The sequence below is a fragment of the Rhinichthys klamathensis genome, unplaced genomic scaffold (genome assembly GCF_029890125.1).
Source record: "Rhinichthys klamathensis goyatoka isolate OS25496 unplaced genomic scaffold, OSU_Roscu_1.1 h1tg000311l_1, whole genome shotgun sequence".
Classification (NCBI taxonomy): domain Eukaryota; kingdom Metazoa; phylum Chordata; class Actinopteri; order Cypriniformes; family Leuciscidae; genus Rhinichthys; species Rhinichthys klamathensis.
The window spans coordinates 1,006,505-1,022,478 of NW_026606829.1; the positions used below are offsets into that span (position 1 = coordinate 1,006,505).

The window sequence follows — 15,974 nt, forward strand, 5'->3', positions numbered from 1 at the left end:
ATATTAAATCCCAGTTAAAGCATCCAATATAAATAAAGCTTTGTCATCACAGGAATAAATTACATTTTTAAATTTATTCAAATATAAAACAATATTGTAAAAATTATTTCTCAGTATTGCTGTTTTTACTTTCTTTTTGATTAAATAAACGCAGCCTTGGTGACAAAAGAGACTTTTCAAAAACATTCAAAATTGTAATGTTTCCAAACTTTTGACAGGTAATGTAAATAAATTCTGTTGGTTTGCATGCTAATTAGTCAGCATTTCTTTTCTAAAATCTGTAACCTGCAAGAAAACCCAGAGAATTACTTAATGTTTAATGGTGGTTTATTCATGTACACAAGATAACAGTCTAAAAACAAAAACACAGATTAGAGCACATTTCGTATTGAATTCACAATTCGGGGAGCAGTTTGGCGGGCTGTTATTTTAAATGTGTCTGTATCACATATATCTAGTCAAAGGAAAACTACAAACATAATGGCAATTAATATAAAACTAACAGTCTTTATGATCACGGTACTTTTTGATCACTGAGATTAACATTTCAAAGGAATGTCGTTTATGACAATATAAAATCTCACTAGTAGACAGGCAAAACATTTACAATGATGGAATGGTAGCAAGAACTGCACTGATTGATGATTCTGAATTATTGCTTTTCAAGATTTTTTTAACTATGTGGATTGCATCTCTCACCATGGTGAATCGTGGCGTAAACATGTGATTACTCCATATTTTGGGGGGAGGGGGGCAAAGCTCCTCGCTGAACGAATCCCATGCAGATCTAATCCTCTTTGTGTGGCGTCACACGTTTCCCGCCTTTTTTTCTGGTAAATAATAACAGAAGAGATTTCAGAATATATTACAATATATGTCTACATTTAAAACTTTCATTTTAATATTTAATTATTCACACATTTTTGTCACAGAGAAGAGGTCATTTAGGTTCACCAAAAACACATTTTGTGAACTTTATAATACAGAAAAGCAAACACTACACAACTGCATGTGAAAATCCTCGACCTCAAGAACAATGAATTATTATTGGCTCCACATTAACATTGAGACATGCTATAATTTTTCATTTAATAAATTATTATAGGTAGAGAATACTTCCTGAAAATACACAAACTGGTACTTTGGGTAACTTCACAACAGCTCAATTAAAGCACCTATATCTTCCTTTGAATTCACTGACCCTGAAATTCACAACTTTTTAAAGGGGTGATGGAATATAACAATAACTTTTTGACATGTGTCCACAACACCAGAACATGTTCCCCACAAACACAGATGCTGAGGATCAATACAGGGATCTCTGATTTAAAGTAACTTCTCTGTGACAGTAACTGACATCAATATCTGTATAACTGCTATTATTTTCAGGCTGGAAACACTGCAAACTACTGTCCGGAGGCTCCTTCTCCTTGGCTAACTGTTCAGTGGCTGAGGATACAACTGCACGCACGATGGAAGCTGCAACCTCATAGAACATCCTCTTCAAGGCCTCCTCTTGTTCATCTGCATTGGTCTTCGCTGACCCAGAAAGGGACCCTCCACATTGAGGGGCCCCATCCCCCCTGGTCTCTACCTCAACACTAGTGCCTAGTCCTACTTTAGACTCTGCTTTGTCATTTCCATTTTGCTGTAGATCTCTCGAGTCAATTGGGGCTTGACACTCACCGCTTTGGACAACTGCATTGACAGTATCGCACTTCCCGTCTTGATTTAGGATTTTCCCATCCTTCGGACAAGTTTTGCCACTAGAGTTTATGGTCTCCTGGTTGGTCTCCTCATCCTTCACATCATTCTGGGTTGTTGCTTCATGATTGTGTGCTGCGGTGTCCTCTGATGTAGCATCCGAACATCCATTCTCACCATTGGCTTTTGGCTCGGCCTGGCCTCCACCCTCTGGTGCTGGATCTGCTGCATGAGGCTTGTCTGATGGCTGACCAGATGGTGCGCTAGTGTGGGACCTCTCCTCTCCATCAGAACTCTTGTGCTCGCCTGCCACCTGAGCTTCATTATTGCTCTCACTCTGAGCCACAGTCTGCTCCTCTGATCCAGTCTGTGGGACATCGGTTGACCCAGCTGCATCATCAAGGCCATCCATGTCTTTAGCCTCACTCTCAGCAGTTTCATCGCCATCTTTCTGGGCTGTTGTACCCTCCCCCATGTCCATGCTGGTACTCTTCCCCTTTCGCAGTATGAAGTTCTTTAGTGACACAGCACGGTTGAAGTGTGTCCTTTTTGCCTTGGCTGTCTTGCCTGAGTCTTTACCCGCCTGTGGTTCATCAGTCTGCTCTTGCTCACCCGCTGCTTCCTCCTCTACTCCACCAGTGTCAGCTGCCTTCTTTGATTTGGGAATAACTCGTTTTTTGAAAGAGGTCCAGATCTCATTTGCATGCTGGTCCACAGATTTTGCATGCTGTGTAGTAGCAGTTGCTCCTTTCTCCTCATCAACGTCAGCATTAGTCTTCTCCTGTGTTTCTACGTCACTGGCTACCTTTACATCTTCCATCCCCTGTTCTGCCTCTGGGTCATTTTCATCTTTTACATCTGAAGAGTCTTTGTCCTTTGGTTTGTGGATTCCAACAACTGATGAATCTCTCTTCAGACCTTGGAATGTCCAAGATCTCTTCAATTTCCACCTTTTTTGCCCAGATTGCTCTGACTTTGTTGTGGAATCCAATGTCCCAGTGTCTCCTGCTCCATCTGCACTTGTTCCATCTCCCCCCTCAGCATCCTTGGACTCATCTGTGCTTTTCTTGTGACTTTTTTGAGCCATAAGTTTCTTAAAAGAGTGCCAGCGTTTCATGTTTTTTGTTGTTTGAGGGTTAGACTTGTCTGGCTCGTCTGTGGTCGGAGGCTCCTCTGTTTGGTCAGCCACAGTTGTGCTGACGTCAGCATCCTCTAGTCTGTCTAGTGATTTCGACCGAACCTTGTCATGTTTTTGGAGCCCCCCTGTACCATCCTTTTTGTCTGTGCTTTTGTGTGAGAAGATTTTAGCGACAGGATTGCGGATGAAGTCTCTGACACTGGACTTCTCTCCTTGCTTTGGCTTGGCACCAGATGCCTTTTGCTCTTGGGAAGCCTCCTCATTTTCTGGGGCTTTTTCAATAGTCTGCCCATCAGCTGCAGCCTCGTTAGCTTCTGCTGGCTGACTAGATTCCTGTTCTTTAGGGCCTGCAGTATCCCCTTGATCATTCTGATTGGAGATCTTATCCTGCTCCTCGCCTGTAGTATCCTCAGCTCCTGTATGCTGCTCCTTCTTCTTCTTCCCTCCCATTACTTTTCCAAGCCCACTTTTATTTAAAAAAGAGTCCCATATTTTTTCAGAGGCTGGTTTGGATTTGCTATCAGCTGGCTGCTCTGTGCTTGACGGTGCCTCAGTAGTATGCTGCGTTTCCTCTGTTGATGCTGGGGCTTCCTCTGTTGAAGCTGGGTCTGGCTTTGTGGTTTCCACCTCAGCTTTATTCTCAACAATGTCTACTTGGACAGGCTCTGCAGTAGCCTCAGTTGCCGCCATATCCGAAAACAAAATCTCCAACTTTCAGGAATTTCTCACTGAAAAAAATACTTATTTCCTTCTGTTCTTTTTGGAACTGAGTTCATTGATGATCAGCCAACAGCTCTGAGAGTGTTCCTATCCAACGTATTTCCATAAGAATAAGGAAATTCTGCATCATATTCCGTGTGGAGAAGATGGACCTCAAAGCTAGAAGGAGAGGAGACAACAATCAGTTTTAAATTGGCTGTATGTATCAGCATATGAGAAATGTTTTTTTACAATGCTTGAAACTTATGTATCTTAGTTCTACAATTTAGCTTATTAAGACCATATAAAAAAATTAATGATCTTATAAACCTCTAAACTCTTCACCCTGAGTCAACTCATGTCGCTTAACACTGGGGCTGGTTTTGTTTCTACACAGAGGATTCTTTTGTGATTACAAAAATGATCTTGCGTCAAGCCATCTTGATGCTTAAAGCAATTTAATGCTTCCTCTGAATGACCCACTTGAGAATTTGAAATTATTTTACATTGTATATTTGGTCTAAGATGCTAGAGGTGAAACCACATGTGACATAGTTACATAATTGATTTATTCAAAGAACCATATGACTATGCACCGTAAAATGAGTACAGTAGCATAAAAAACAGAAGCAATATTCTTTGCCTTGTGAAAAGCCTGATGGAAAGAACATGGCTTAATTGGATTTTGCCGTGACTTAGACTGTTTACTGATGGGACACAAGACCCTGCTTGCCCATCCGACTGACACTGGGACAATTGAGGCTTGACGGTTTTGTCCCCTCTTTTCATGAACAAAACCCTTCCCCTTTGTTATGCAAACGCAAGAGAAGAGAGTTGGAGAAGCTCCCTTGATAAAGCCCTAAGTGTGGGCTCAAACCTTGCTTTGCAGAAGTAGAACCTAATTCTAATGAGAAACGAGGGAAAAGCCGATGCAAATGCCTGAGACAGCAGGTGCCAGTGCTCTTCAAAACCTCATTTGCATTGCTAATGCGTCCCTAACCATCTCCTCCATTTTGTAAAAATACGTTGATATCAACATCACCCAAGTTATTTTAATTGAAGGCGTTGCGCGAGTAGTACGTTATTTGCCAAAAAATGAATCGAAAAGACTCAAGGAGACATCCTACTTCTGTTGTGTCTGGAAAACATGCTGAACAATACTCATTCATGCCACTTGACTCGGATCACCAATTTATAGGACCTTACAATAGTTCGTGAATAATTACAAATATTTAGATTCGCGAAGCTTCCAGTAATCAGCAACATGTCTGTCACCGTGTAAATGTGTGATGTGGGAATTATGAAATCATCATGCAGCGGGAAAACAACAACCTGCGCGCCATACACACATACACACACAAGCGCGCGCGCATTCCGTCTATTGTGGTAAAGCCATGCTTCTTTTATTCTCGAAATCTCTTTGGTATCCAATTCAGCGACTAAAATGTTTTTGTTTCATAAAAGGGCATTTAATTGATACATTCACCACCGACTGAGCGCAGTTTAGAGCAAATTCACACTTGAGTGCGTCTGATAATAATATGCGAGAGGACAGTCTGGCACGTTCGGCGAAGTTGATCGCATGAATGAATGAACTCGTAACAGTTGCTTGAGCAAACACGCAATTGTGAAGCAGATGTCCTTATTCAGAAACATAAACACAAAGCAAGACAAGCTGGAAACGGATTCGTTGAACCAAATGCTCAATTTCACCAAGCCAACGAATTCAAATCTAGGGCGCAGTCATTGCGCGCCTATTGTCCTTTCCATCTAAATCTCTGCACTTCCTTAATGTCCATTGTAAATGCATTGCACAGGCGAAGCGTTTAAAACAATACGTTTGTATTTTGACACAATAAAGAAAGGTAGTCAGATCTAGCATACAAAATGAAGTTGTGCACGACAGATAATAGCCTACTACTTAAAATTATACCCCGTAACCCCCCCAAAAAGTATAACTAAGATAAGAGTCTCCAAACCTTGTTTCTCGTGTGTAAATCCGTCCGGTGTGCTGGAGGAAAGGTAATAATCTGCTCCAGACTGGAAAAGACACTGAAACTAAATCCCCGCTCGCATCCTCATGCCTTGACTGAAGAGAGATCAGTGTGCGTGTGAGAGTGTGTGTGGAGAATTGCGCGCGGGGACGTGGAGGGTCGAGCGCTGGTATTAACAGACGCGCAGCTGCGGCTCCATCTATCTCACCCTGTTGCCCTTAGCAACCAGGGAGACCACCCCCACCCTGACACCACCACCACACACACCCGCCCCCAACACTAAGAGGGTTACAGTACGGGGTTGAGATGGTAACTTTAATTTCAGCCACCACTTCCCCTGATTTGCTTGAAATGTGGTGATGTTGCATCACGACCATTCAGATTGGCTGCGGCAGGTCCGCAGATTGTTTCTGTACCCCATGATGCAGGGCAACAGATCGAGCGCTCGGGGACACTGGAGAGAGCGTTGTAACATTCAGTTTTAACGTCTGTAACACACTGCGTTTGCTATTTGTCTTACACTTTGATGTAGTAATATTTCATATTTTTCTGCTCAATTCAAGTAGTTTGAAAATCTTATAGGGTGGGATCTGAAACCAATAAAAAAAACATGGGCATTTAAAAATTTAGTGCATAAGTTACTTGGGTTAAAAATAGAGAGAATAGCCTATTCAAATGAATAAAAATGGAGACATAGATGTTTCTGCTGTCATCTGATGAGGCTGGTGGATGATAGTGATGTCACCCATAGCTAATTTCGAATTGGTTAAACTGATGGTGTTACATCTCACCCTGTGTTACACACTCCCCTACAACTCTGTTCAAATGAAAAAGCTCCACAAATAGAAATGTGAACAAACTGACCTCATTATCTGAAGCTAATTGTTGGGGAATCAGAACAAAGGCCCGTGTGCACATTGGGTTGATGCAACTGGACAGTAAGAAAGATAAATGCAAGTGTCTGCATTCCAGAATGCTCTTGAGACCCCAAAGCATAGCTAAGGGATAAAATGGAATATTTAGGACTGTGCCAAGGCCAAAATGGTGTTTTATTGTGTCCCTGTTCAAAATATCGGACACAGTTTGCCCCAAGGCCAGAATAATATACGCGTTCCACTGGAAATGCATTGCTCTGTGATGAATATTTCATACGATTGAGCATCTGCAAGAGAATTCTGTTCTCCTTCATTGAGCTTTAATTTCCTCATGGAGGATGCCACATCTGTCTGGAGGCATCATGGAGTCAGACATTCAGTCTCGGTCGGGTTCACGGCGCAACTGATCGGCACTGGAGGATTAACATGCGGCCAAAGAGTCATAGTAAAATCATCCTCGTTCAAGCGAAGGGGTGGAGCATAAGGGATTGGTCAATTTGAAAGGAGCGACCTATAAATAGCAGAATAACAGGGGATTATTTTGACAGGACATAAAGTAACGCTGTTATGACTGTGTATGTGGCGATGCAGATGCTAGGAGGTCTACATGTGGATGTTTAAAAGGCCTTGTTTGTCTGACTTTCACTGCACTTCAGAGATGGTAGATCACTGGCTGATCAGGCTAAATGGTCAGGATGTGTTTGACTGAGCAATGTTTCGCACTTAGTTGTGCTATAGGCTATATTTTTATAATGTTATTTTTTTCTTTTTATTAATTTTAACCCATTTTTTATTATTTTTTCTTTTTATTATGTGTGTGATAAATAAATAAATAAATAAATACATAGTTTTTAACACAATGCAATGCCTTGCCACTGTGTATGAAAAGTGATAGATAAATAAATAGTAAATCGTTTTAACACAATGCAATGCCTTGCCATTGTGTATGAAAAGTGATGAATAATTTTTGATAGAGCCTATGGAGGAGTAGCCTGACTTCGTCATACTCATATTCTAGTCAGAATGTGAGTCTGATACTGCTCCATAGGGCTTTGATTATGAGGCGTGTCTTAACCGAACCAGGAAAAAACAACAACTCTGCAGTCAATTGGATAGACAGTAGACCTACAACCAATCAGAGCAACGCAGTAAGTGTTTTTTTTTATGAGCTACGCAAAGTTGTCAACAACAGAACTCAACTACACGCACGCTGGAAGAAGTAGTCAAATAATGAGTGTTGATTTATTTACTTGGTCCTCCATGAGTGCGAGTGTGCGACCAAAGGAGAAACCACAACGACCACAGAGTTTTCATTAGCGACCATCGGAGCCAGCTGATAAAATAATCGTTTGCCGAATCCAGGAAGGACGCCAAACACATCTTTCCGATCGACAAATGCCTTGATTGCAGTTCTCTGTTCGTCTTTTAAAATGAATGGGCTGTCGATTTCTTTTACAACAGACGCAATAGCGAAATCTATACATCTCAATAGGCTTTATGCCGAGCGTCACGTGACCAAACCGGAAAACGGGTCTCATTGCATCCGCTTGTCAGAGAAAGTGTTAACGGCATAAGAACTAACTACGATATCTATGGATTTTTAAGGTAATCAGCTAAGAACACTTTGTTATTGGTGTTTTATGCTATTTAAATATCTAAACGTTAGTGTGAAGAAGAAAAATAAAAAACTTTTAAATATCAATCTGCACATGCGAGGGACATTGGTTATGCTCATTTTGCTTGCTCCTTTTAAGTTATCTTGAGTAAAACCGCAAAAAAATTCATGAAGCACATACAAAAGACCTGAATCGGAAGCGATGTAATCTGTTTTCCGGCTTGGCCACGTGATGCTCGGCATAAAGCCTATTCTCCAGCTGCAGTCACCTTTGAGGGAAACCAGTTCAATCCAAGCGCTCTTTGATAACATGATGATTACGTAACTGCAGATCATCTGTCCATCATCGTATAAAGCCCGCCCTGGCAATTTGATTGGCCCGACTAATTCTGAACCGATCATAATTACTCCTCAATGGATTGAGTCCAGACCGAACTTCCCGACCAAAAAATGTTGTGGGCGTGGTTCGGGCTGGCATCCAGGCTAATGGAGGAGTGGTCCAGCTCTCAGATTTAATAAAAAAATATCTTAATTTGTGTTCCGAAGATGAACGAAAGTCTTACGGGGTTGGAACATGAGGGTGAGTAATTACTGACAGAATTTTCATTTTGGGGTGAACTCCCTTTAATGTCAGGAACACAAATACATAGTTCCCACAGGCCAATTAATGTCACGTGACCTCCCCGGAGACGCCATCTTTGAGGGCATAAGCTGCTGTGTTTACAAAGTTTTACAAGCAAATTTCGAATATTTCTTTCTGTTTATAATGTTACGAAAATCATGAAGAGACAAAGTGACAGAGATTATAAAGAGACTCTATTAACACAAGACAGAGAGAAGTACAATGCGAAAATTTCAGTCATAAATGGTGTGGATCCGCACTAACGAAGGAAGCACTGAGCACTGATTATGCAGCTTTGCCTCATACAGTATTATCATGTGTAACGTTACCATTATCTGGTATTTTTTACATGTGAGCAATTCAGAGCTTGGAAATCACTGAAGGCGTACAATCAGTTTGTCGAGGGGTTGGGTTGGTGACGTTTGCTCAAGTGCAATCAATGGAAAAGTAGTCATCATAGCGAATGTATGTAGCATGATGCTGGACTATCTGTCTATTAAAAAGCCATAGCCTGGACAACTTAATTCCTGTTCCCCTTAAAACAGTCATCGGTGCTTTCTGTAATATGCATGTACTTATTTGTACAGTGTAGAATAGGGTTGGAATGGTACATGTATTCGTATTGAACCGAAACTGTACGGGCGTCACGGTTCAGTGCATGAATATACACGATATAAAAATAAATAAAACTCGCGTGCAAATTAATTAATGTTATGCGGAACTACTTTATACGCGGGTTCTTTAGGGACATAATCTGAGATTGCAATGCTGGAATGTCCTTGTGTGTGTGTGTGTGTGTGTGTGTGTGTGTGTGAGTGTGAGTGAGAGAGGCGCGGACGCGATCGAACAGTGGAAACAATGTTGTTTTTAATACCTCGTCATTATTTTCATACAGGACATCATTCAAACTGCAAAGTGTTAACTTGTTTATCCTCGCCAGCCATAACCTCTGTCGTTGTTCTGACAAAAGCTTAGTCTTCTCACATTCATGAAGTCTAAAGACGGGTATACTGTAAAATCCAAATTTAACTGAACCTCCGGCACGATTTGAACATGCATTGACCCAGCAGGAGATGACCATTGTCACTTTTTATCACGAAATTAACTCGTTTCAGCATCTTCTTCTAATATTCTGCCCACAGAAATGGCGCCGGCTCTGCAAATGCCTGTATGTTGTGACGTCATGTAGGAACTATACCAGAAATGTCTGAAAGTCAACTCTTGTGAGCAAAAACAACAGGAATTCCTCTGGGGAAAAAAATTATTCCCACATTATGGCATGTTTCGGTCATAACTGTGGAAACAGATGCGTCATACACAAGCTTCTCTCAACACCCCACAAAAACCTGCAACTAGGCTGTAAATGCACATCTGACGTAGGCTCAAGCGTGGGGATGGGAAGATGTTGCAACGCGGTCGAGAAATGCCCAGGCTTCAGGTGGGGTGGAAGGAGCAAGTGTGTGTATTTCTGCCACGCTAATGACTCGCGACAGCATGTGCTTGTGTGTGAGCAGAGGGGTGAAGATGGGGGTGGGGTGCTTCTGCTCTGACAGATTCAACTGAAGGCCGCGTCAAGCTCACGGCTCTGACTGTCAACTCCATTTCCCGCTCTCTCATCCACCACAACCGAGGTCTTATTTTAAGAAGCCGGTGTCGTGGCGGGACTGACCAGCACGTGCTTCCGCACGCAGCTGTAAACACCGGGATCAGAAGTGATAAGTAGCCTCGCGGCCGCAACGCTGGGTCCTATAAAGGTTAGCCTGGGAAGTAAAAGCAGTTTAATCAATCCAGGCTTTGCACACTAAACAGGTGAGATGTGCAAGGGAACGAAATCAGTATTAAGTGATAAGTTTAGCCTTTTGCTGTGCTACTGGCAGCCCTGGTTAAATATTTCAAGTTGGAGAAGGCAGGGCGAGGACTTATGCAGGCTTACTGTCATTGTCAAGTGAAGTGCCTGTAGAGGGGGAATTAAAGGCTGCACTTGAAATCTTACTCCAGCAGCAGACTGAAGAAAGTCAGGACACGTGCATATTCAAATCTAGATTTGAAGGATCCATCAGCATTTAAACCGCATATTTGGGCTGAAGCAAAGTCTCCTCCTTTTTAAGGAGGCTATTTAGGTAATGGCACCTTCCATGGGACATTAATCTGAGTAATTAGGTTTCAGCTTCAGCATGTGAAATAGATTGCTCTGGCATACTTCACTTCTCTGCAACCTGTACCTACATGAGAACTTTGGAGGAATGAGCATTTTTTTGGCTGTCCACCTCCCTATTTATTTCCTCACCAGCACAAAACATCCATCAACTCCTGTAAGGGGAGATTTAGATCAAGCATGATCTAGTCCAAAAGAAGACCTGGCCTTGCTAGGGCTGCTGCTGTTCGGATGATGATGATGATGATGATGATGATGAAGCAATATCATAGCATTTACTGAAAAACTGAAAGGTGGTTTTGTGCTTAAAGTCAGCATGAAATAAAAATTCACCCTCTGGATATTATAGATCTTATTGTAAACAATTAATCCATGCAGGTTTCATTTTTTTAAAAACATTTTCACCCCGTAATGTTTAAGCAAAATGTCATACTGTAACTGGATCTTCAAGTTAAATCTCTCTGGTGACGTATGCAGGACTTTTCCAATAAAACCCGCCCCTGCAAGCTCATTTTCATCTGCAACACCCTCATCCTCAGCTATTAGGGAACGTTGATGACCTACTTCTGGCGAGATTCTGAAGTGTGCATACAATGGACACTTTACTATCCCATGAGGCTACGGGAAAGGGTTTGTGAATAGCAGTGACGTGACAACCGACGCTGGTGGTTCACATGATAAGGGCAACATTGCGAATTTAGTACGTCCAGATTACATTCATACTATATACAACATACTTTTTTTTTTGCTGTTGTGAAGTAATTACTTATTCAAAATAAGTACCTACTCAAGAGGGTATTCGATTTCAGACGCAGCCCCCAACTAACTGACCTACTTTTTTTTTTTCGATAATCCTTTACATTCACATGTATGTCACAATACAGAAGAAATTATCTGATACTACTTTCATTTCAATGCAACTTTAAAGGGATTGATCACCTCAAAATGAAAATTTGATAATTTGCTCACCCTCACACAATTTCAGACCTGTATAAAAAAAATTATTTTAAGTAACACAAATGTTGAAAAATGTGAACAAATGTTTACCCCATTGACTTTCAATGTATGGACAAATATAAATAGGCTATCTTTTTTTGTTCCACTGAAGAAAGTAATTTTACAAGTTTGGAACAACATGAGGGTGAGTAAATGACTTGACTTACATTTTTGGGTGAACTATCTCTTTAAATTGCAATTTTTTGAGAGTATAAGGTGCAATGCAAACTTCACAAGCAGTTTGTGTGCATGACAGCTATTAATTTGAGAGACATTTGTCGATTAAGCAAGTTTAGATCTTTCATCCCACTGCCCCACTGGACAGCTCCGACAAGCTGGACTATTCAGTGACCTTTTATAGTATAGTGCTGATTGGGTAATGTGTCCCTTACGGCCTAAACGTAACGTTAACTTCACGCATGGACAACATTTGAGGTGCAGCTGTTCTAGATATCCAAACGAGCGCTGTCCTGAAGTGTTGGCTTCAGAGGGATTTCCATGTAATCTCTTTATTAGCAGACAGCCTGTCGATCTCAATCACTGGTGTTGCTGTGTGGGAGGGGGGTGGTGGTGGGAGCCGAGGTCCCAGCCAATGGTGCCCTATCCTGTCGATTATCTCTATGCTATCTCATTAAGTTACTTGAATACCTTTGCCCACTTGTGTTGGCAGGACACAGAAATGGTATTTGAAAACAACTGATCATAATTGTGAAATGCTACTTTTAGTATTGATCAAAAAAGCTTTGGTGCAAGCAAGGTGGGATTGAAACTTCTGTCCATCAAACTGAGCATGAAATGTGTGGCAGACATATAGTTCTGATGTCTGAATAACCAACGAATCATGCAATGAACAAATGAGCCACACAGATGTTGTATGAGATTATGCGTACATTAAACTGGACATTTCTAAATATATACAGTTAGAAAATGCATATTTAGTAAGGGTGACCAGTGACCAAAATATAGCATTGAAAAAAATATAAACAAATAGGTTTAATTTATTTAAAAGCTCTCTATTAGTTAATAAAATAAATATTTATAATATTTTAATATTTATCATCAGCTTTTTCTGAAGGAGCATGTGACACTGAAGAATGGAGTAATGATGCTGAAAATTCAGCTCTGACTTCATAGAAATACATTATGAAATATATTCAAATAGAAAAAGTTATTTTAATTTGTAATACTATTTCACAATATTGCCATTTTTACTTAAATGCTAGCCTGGTTAAAACCAGACCATTCTCAGTTGTAACTGAGTTATGGTCTGGCAAAGCGTCATAGACAAATCATTTCCAGAGGGGCGTCACCAACGGACGTCGCGGATAGACCTAAAACCAATCCGAGCGATGAAGGAGATGACGTATGCAGAGCGGCGGAGAATCTCAGAGTGTTGTTCTTTGCTCGGTTTTTAACTAAAAGGAAACGTTCAAATCGCTTAAAACAGACGCGATAGCTGATTCGAACGAGTGATGTTCGACGCCGGCATCCATCTTTGTAATGTAGGCTACAAAACCTGCTTCAAAATCCCAGCGCTGTCGTCATCGTATAAAGCCCGCCCCAACGTTTCTGATTGGTGCCGCGATTTCGACGGATTGGAAATGGGCTTGAATGAGCTCTTTGCCAGGCCCTGTCCCAAATGGCGCACTTCATGTGGACTTTCGGTCTCGTGGACTTAAATTGCGCGTGCTCGCCGAGTCTACGAGTCCGTAGGCCGTCCCATTTAGCATTTTAACGCTCTGAAGTGTGCTCAGCAGCGCCCCCTTTGTTCCCTTGAAGCGGTCTTCCGCGAAGCCCGCATAGATGCAGGCTCCACGCACTTTAACTACCAGGAATCCTTGCGAAAGGCCAATCAGACAACGGATGGGAGGAGATTTCGCTCACGGACAATTATTAACATGGCTGAGAAGAAAATATTTAAGTGTAATTATCATTACGGTTTTTATGACAAGTTTATACAAACATTATGATCATCGACGATCGACCAGTGGTTGATGTCTCAAACATAGGCTAATAATAGCGAGCTGAATAATACGATCGCATTATGATTCATTAAATAAATAGAACAGAATGTCAGGGCTTTACTGAGTCATGTGTAAACACAACAACAATAGGCAGCATATTTCCCCGAACCTGAAGCTCCTGTCCATAACAACAATCAGACCGTCTTCCTGTTTCCGGCGTGACGATCGAGTCGGTCCCAAAAATACCTCTCAATGCGCCCTCGCGGACTCGTGCTAAGGGCCCTATAGGTCTGCACTACATGACGTCACCGAAGTGTGGACTCTGAGGAAGTCCACAAGTCCGGAGTGTGCCATTTGGGACAGGGCCCCAGACTAACTTTCAGAGCAAATCTAAATTTGCCGGAAGTTGTCTGGGTTTTCCCAGGCTACTTAAATGCAGCCTTGGTGAATATAAGTTATGTATATATATATATATATATAAGTTATATAAGTTGGTTATATATAAAATTGGGTAGCACTATTTTACAGTCCTGTTCCCCATGTACATACCATGCACTTTGCAATAACTGGGTAATAACTAGATACTAACCCTGAACCTATACCCCACATAGTTACCTTATATTACCTAGTACTTTCTTATAGGCAAGTAGGCCTACACTAAGAACACGTAAGTGCACGAACTGAAAAATAAAGTGCAACCAAATTTTTTTTTATATTTCCTACCTTTTGTCAGGTACTGTATGTCATGTTTACAGCGTTATAATGGTTAGTGGTGTTGTGTTACTAACATTCTGAAATACACAGGAATTCAAATGGCTGGGCCTTCAGGATTAGTTCGGCCACATTTCAGCTGAATGGTGCAAAATGCTCTCTCTGTTCTCAAGCGTGGCAATTCCCCTGACATAGGCAAGGCCTGTTGTGGTCAGTGGCATCATATTAATTCAGAGTAACCATCGCAAAACTGAGTTAGTGATGCTGCCTAATCAGAGTCAGGTTGTCCCAACTCACATTTTTTAAATTTTCTGATACACATCTGCCCTGTCAATTTGTAATGCCACATATAACGGATACTTGTGAGTTAGGAGCCAAAATTAAAATGCATTTGCATTCATTAAAAAAAAAAAAGAAAAGAAAAAAAAATTACATTTGGTTCAGGATCATGCAAGTTGTGCAGCCCAGATAAATTTATATGCATGTTTGATTAAAAAAAGCTATCTCCTGTCGTCTTTCATAGGAACTATTACCGCATAATCCCTTTTCCACCCAATCCAAACGCTCTTTATATCAGCAATTACCAAAGTTGTAACAGCAGCACTGACCTTCAGTGCTTCGGCAGAGTTCAGAAAAAGCTATTTCCTCTAAAGGTTTTATTGCTAGAGAACTCCTCCCTGTTTGTTCATGTCGTCCTCAGGTGGATACTAGAATTTATTTGCTTGGGGTTTATGGGCTCTAGGCTCGCAGAGGTATGGTTCAATTTGAGACTCCGCTTTTGCTCCTGCCAAGTAAATAAACTCATCATCAAACAAAAGACAGGCTTGCTTGCATGCACAGAACACTTGGTTTTCTGCAGTGTTGACTACAGAACTCCCAAGAGCTCTGAACGGAGAGAGATGAGTTCGAAAGGCCATCTGCAGACGTTTCCAGCTAAGATCATTTGTGTGCTAATTGAATTTGAAACATTCTTTCATAATCTTTTTTTGAGTGTTCTTCCCTGGCAGCAGCACAAAACCTTCTTTCAGCAAGTCCACCAAGCCAGATACACAGAGAAAGGCACTGACTGCTTCCCCCCAATGAGAATCACACAGCGTATCACTCATTCCAGTGTCACCATCCACAGCCAACCACTTGTTTTTTCACTCATCTCTTTTATTTTAGAAGTCATAAAAAAATGGATAACAGTGCAAAAGTGATCCTTGATATGCACAAGGATTTGCTTTAAAGCCTGGTTGAGTCTTCTTCATTGGACTGATGCAAAATATTAAATACAGTGCAGAATGCCCATTTTAAAAATGCTACAGTGATTACAGCATTCAATATAGTGGTTCTTGATCAAATAATGTGTATTGTGTTCAGTTTCATTCTCTCTGTACAAAATTGTCTTCAGCTACAACATTCAGGAATATTTTTTAAACAAAAATTCTTGAAGCAAATGCTCTCTCTCTCTCACACACACACACACACACACGTCATAATCTGCCTCTAACAAACCTAT

At 41.2% G+C, this 15,974-nt stretch overlaps 1 protein-coding gene across 1 annotated transcript; it reads right to left on the reverse strand.

The window, feature by feature from the left end:
- Positions 1–309: 309 nt before the first annotated feature.
- si:ch211-137a8.4 (RNA polymerase-associated protein LEO1) lies at positions 310–5,792 on the reverse strand. The gene is made up of 3 exons (XM_056271110.1): positions 5,521–5,792; positions 1,687–3,721; positions 310–830 (listed from the first exon to the last, which is right to left on the reverse strand). The coding sequence occupies exons 2-3, from the start codon at positions 3,530–3,532 to the stop codon at positions 808–810; spliced, it is 1,869 nt and encodes a 622-aa protein (XP_056127085.1). The 5' UTR covers positions 3,533–3,721; positions 5,521–5,792; the 3' UTR covers positions 310–807.
- Positions 5,793–15,974: the final 10,182 nt, after the last annotated feature.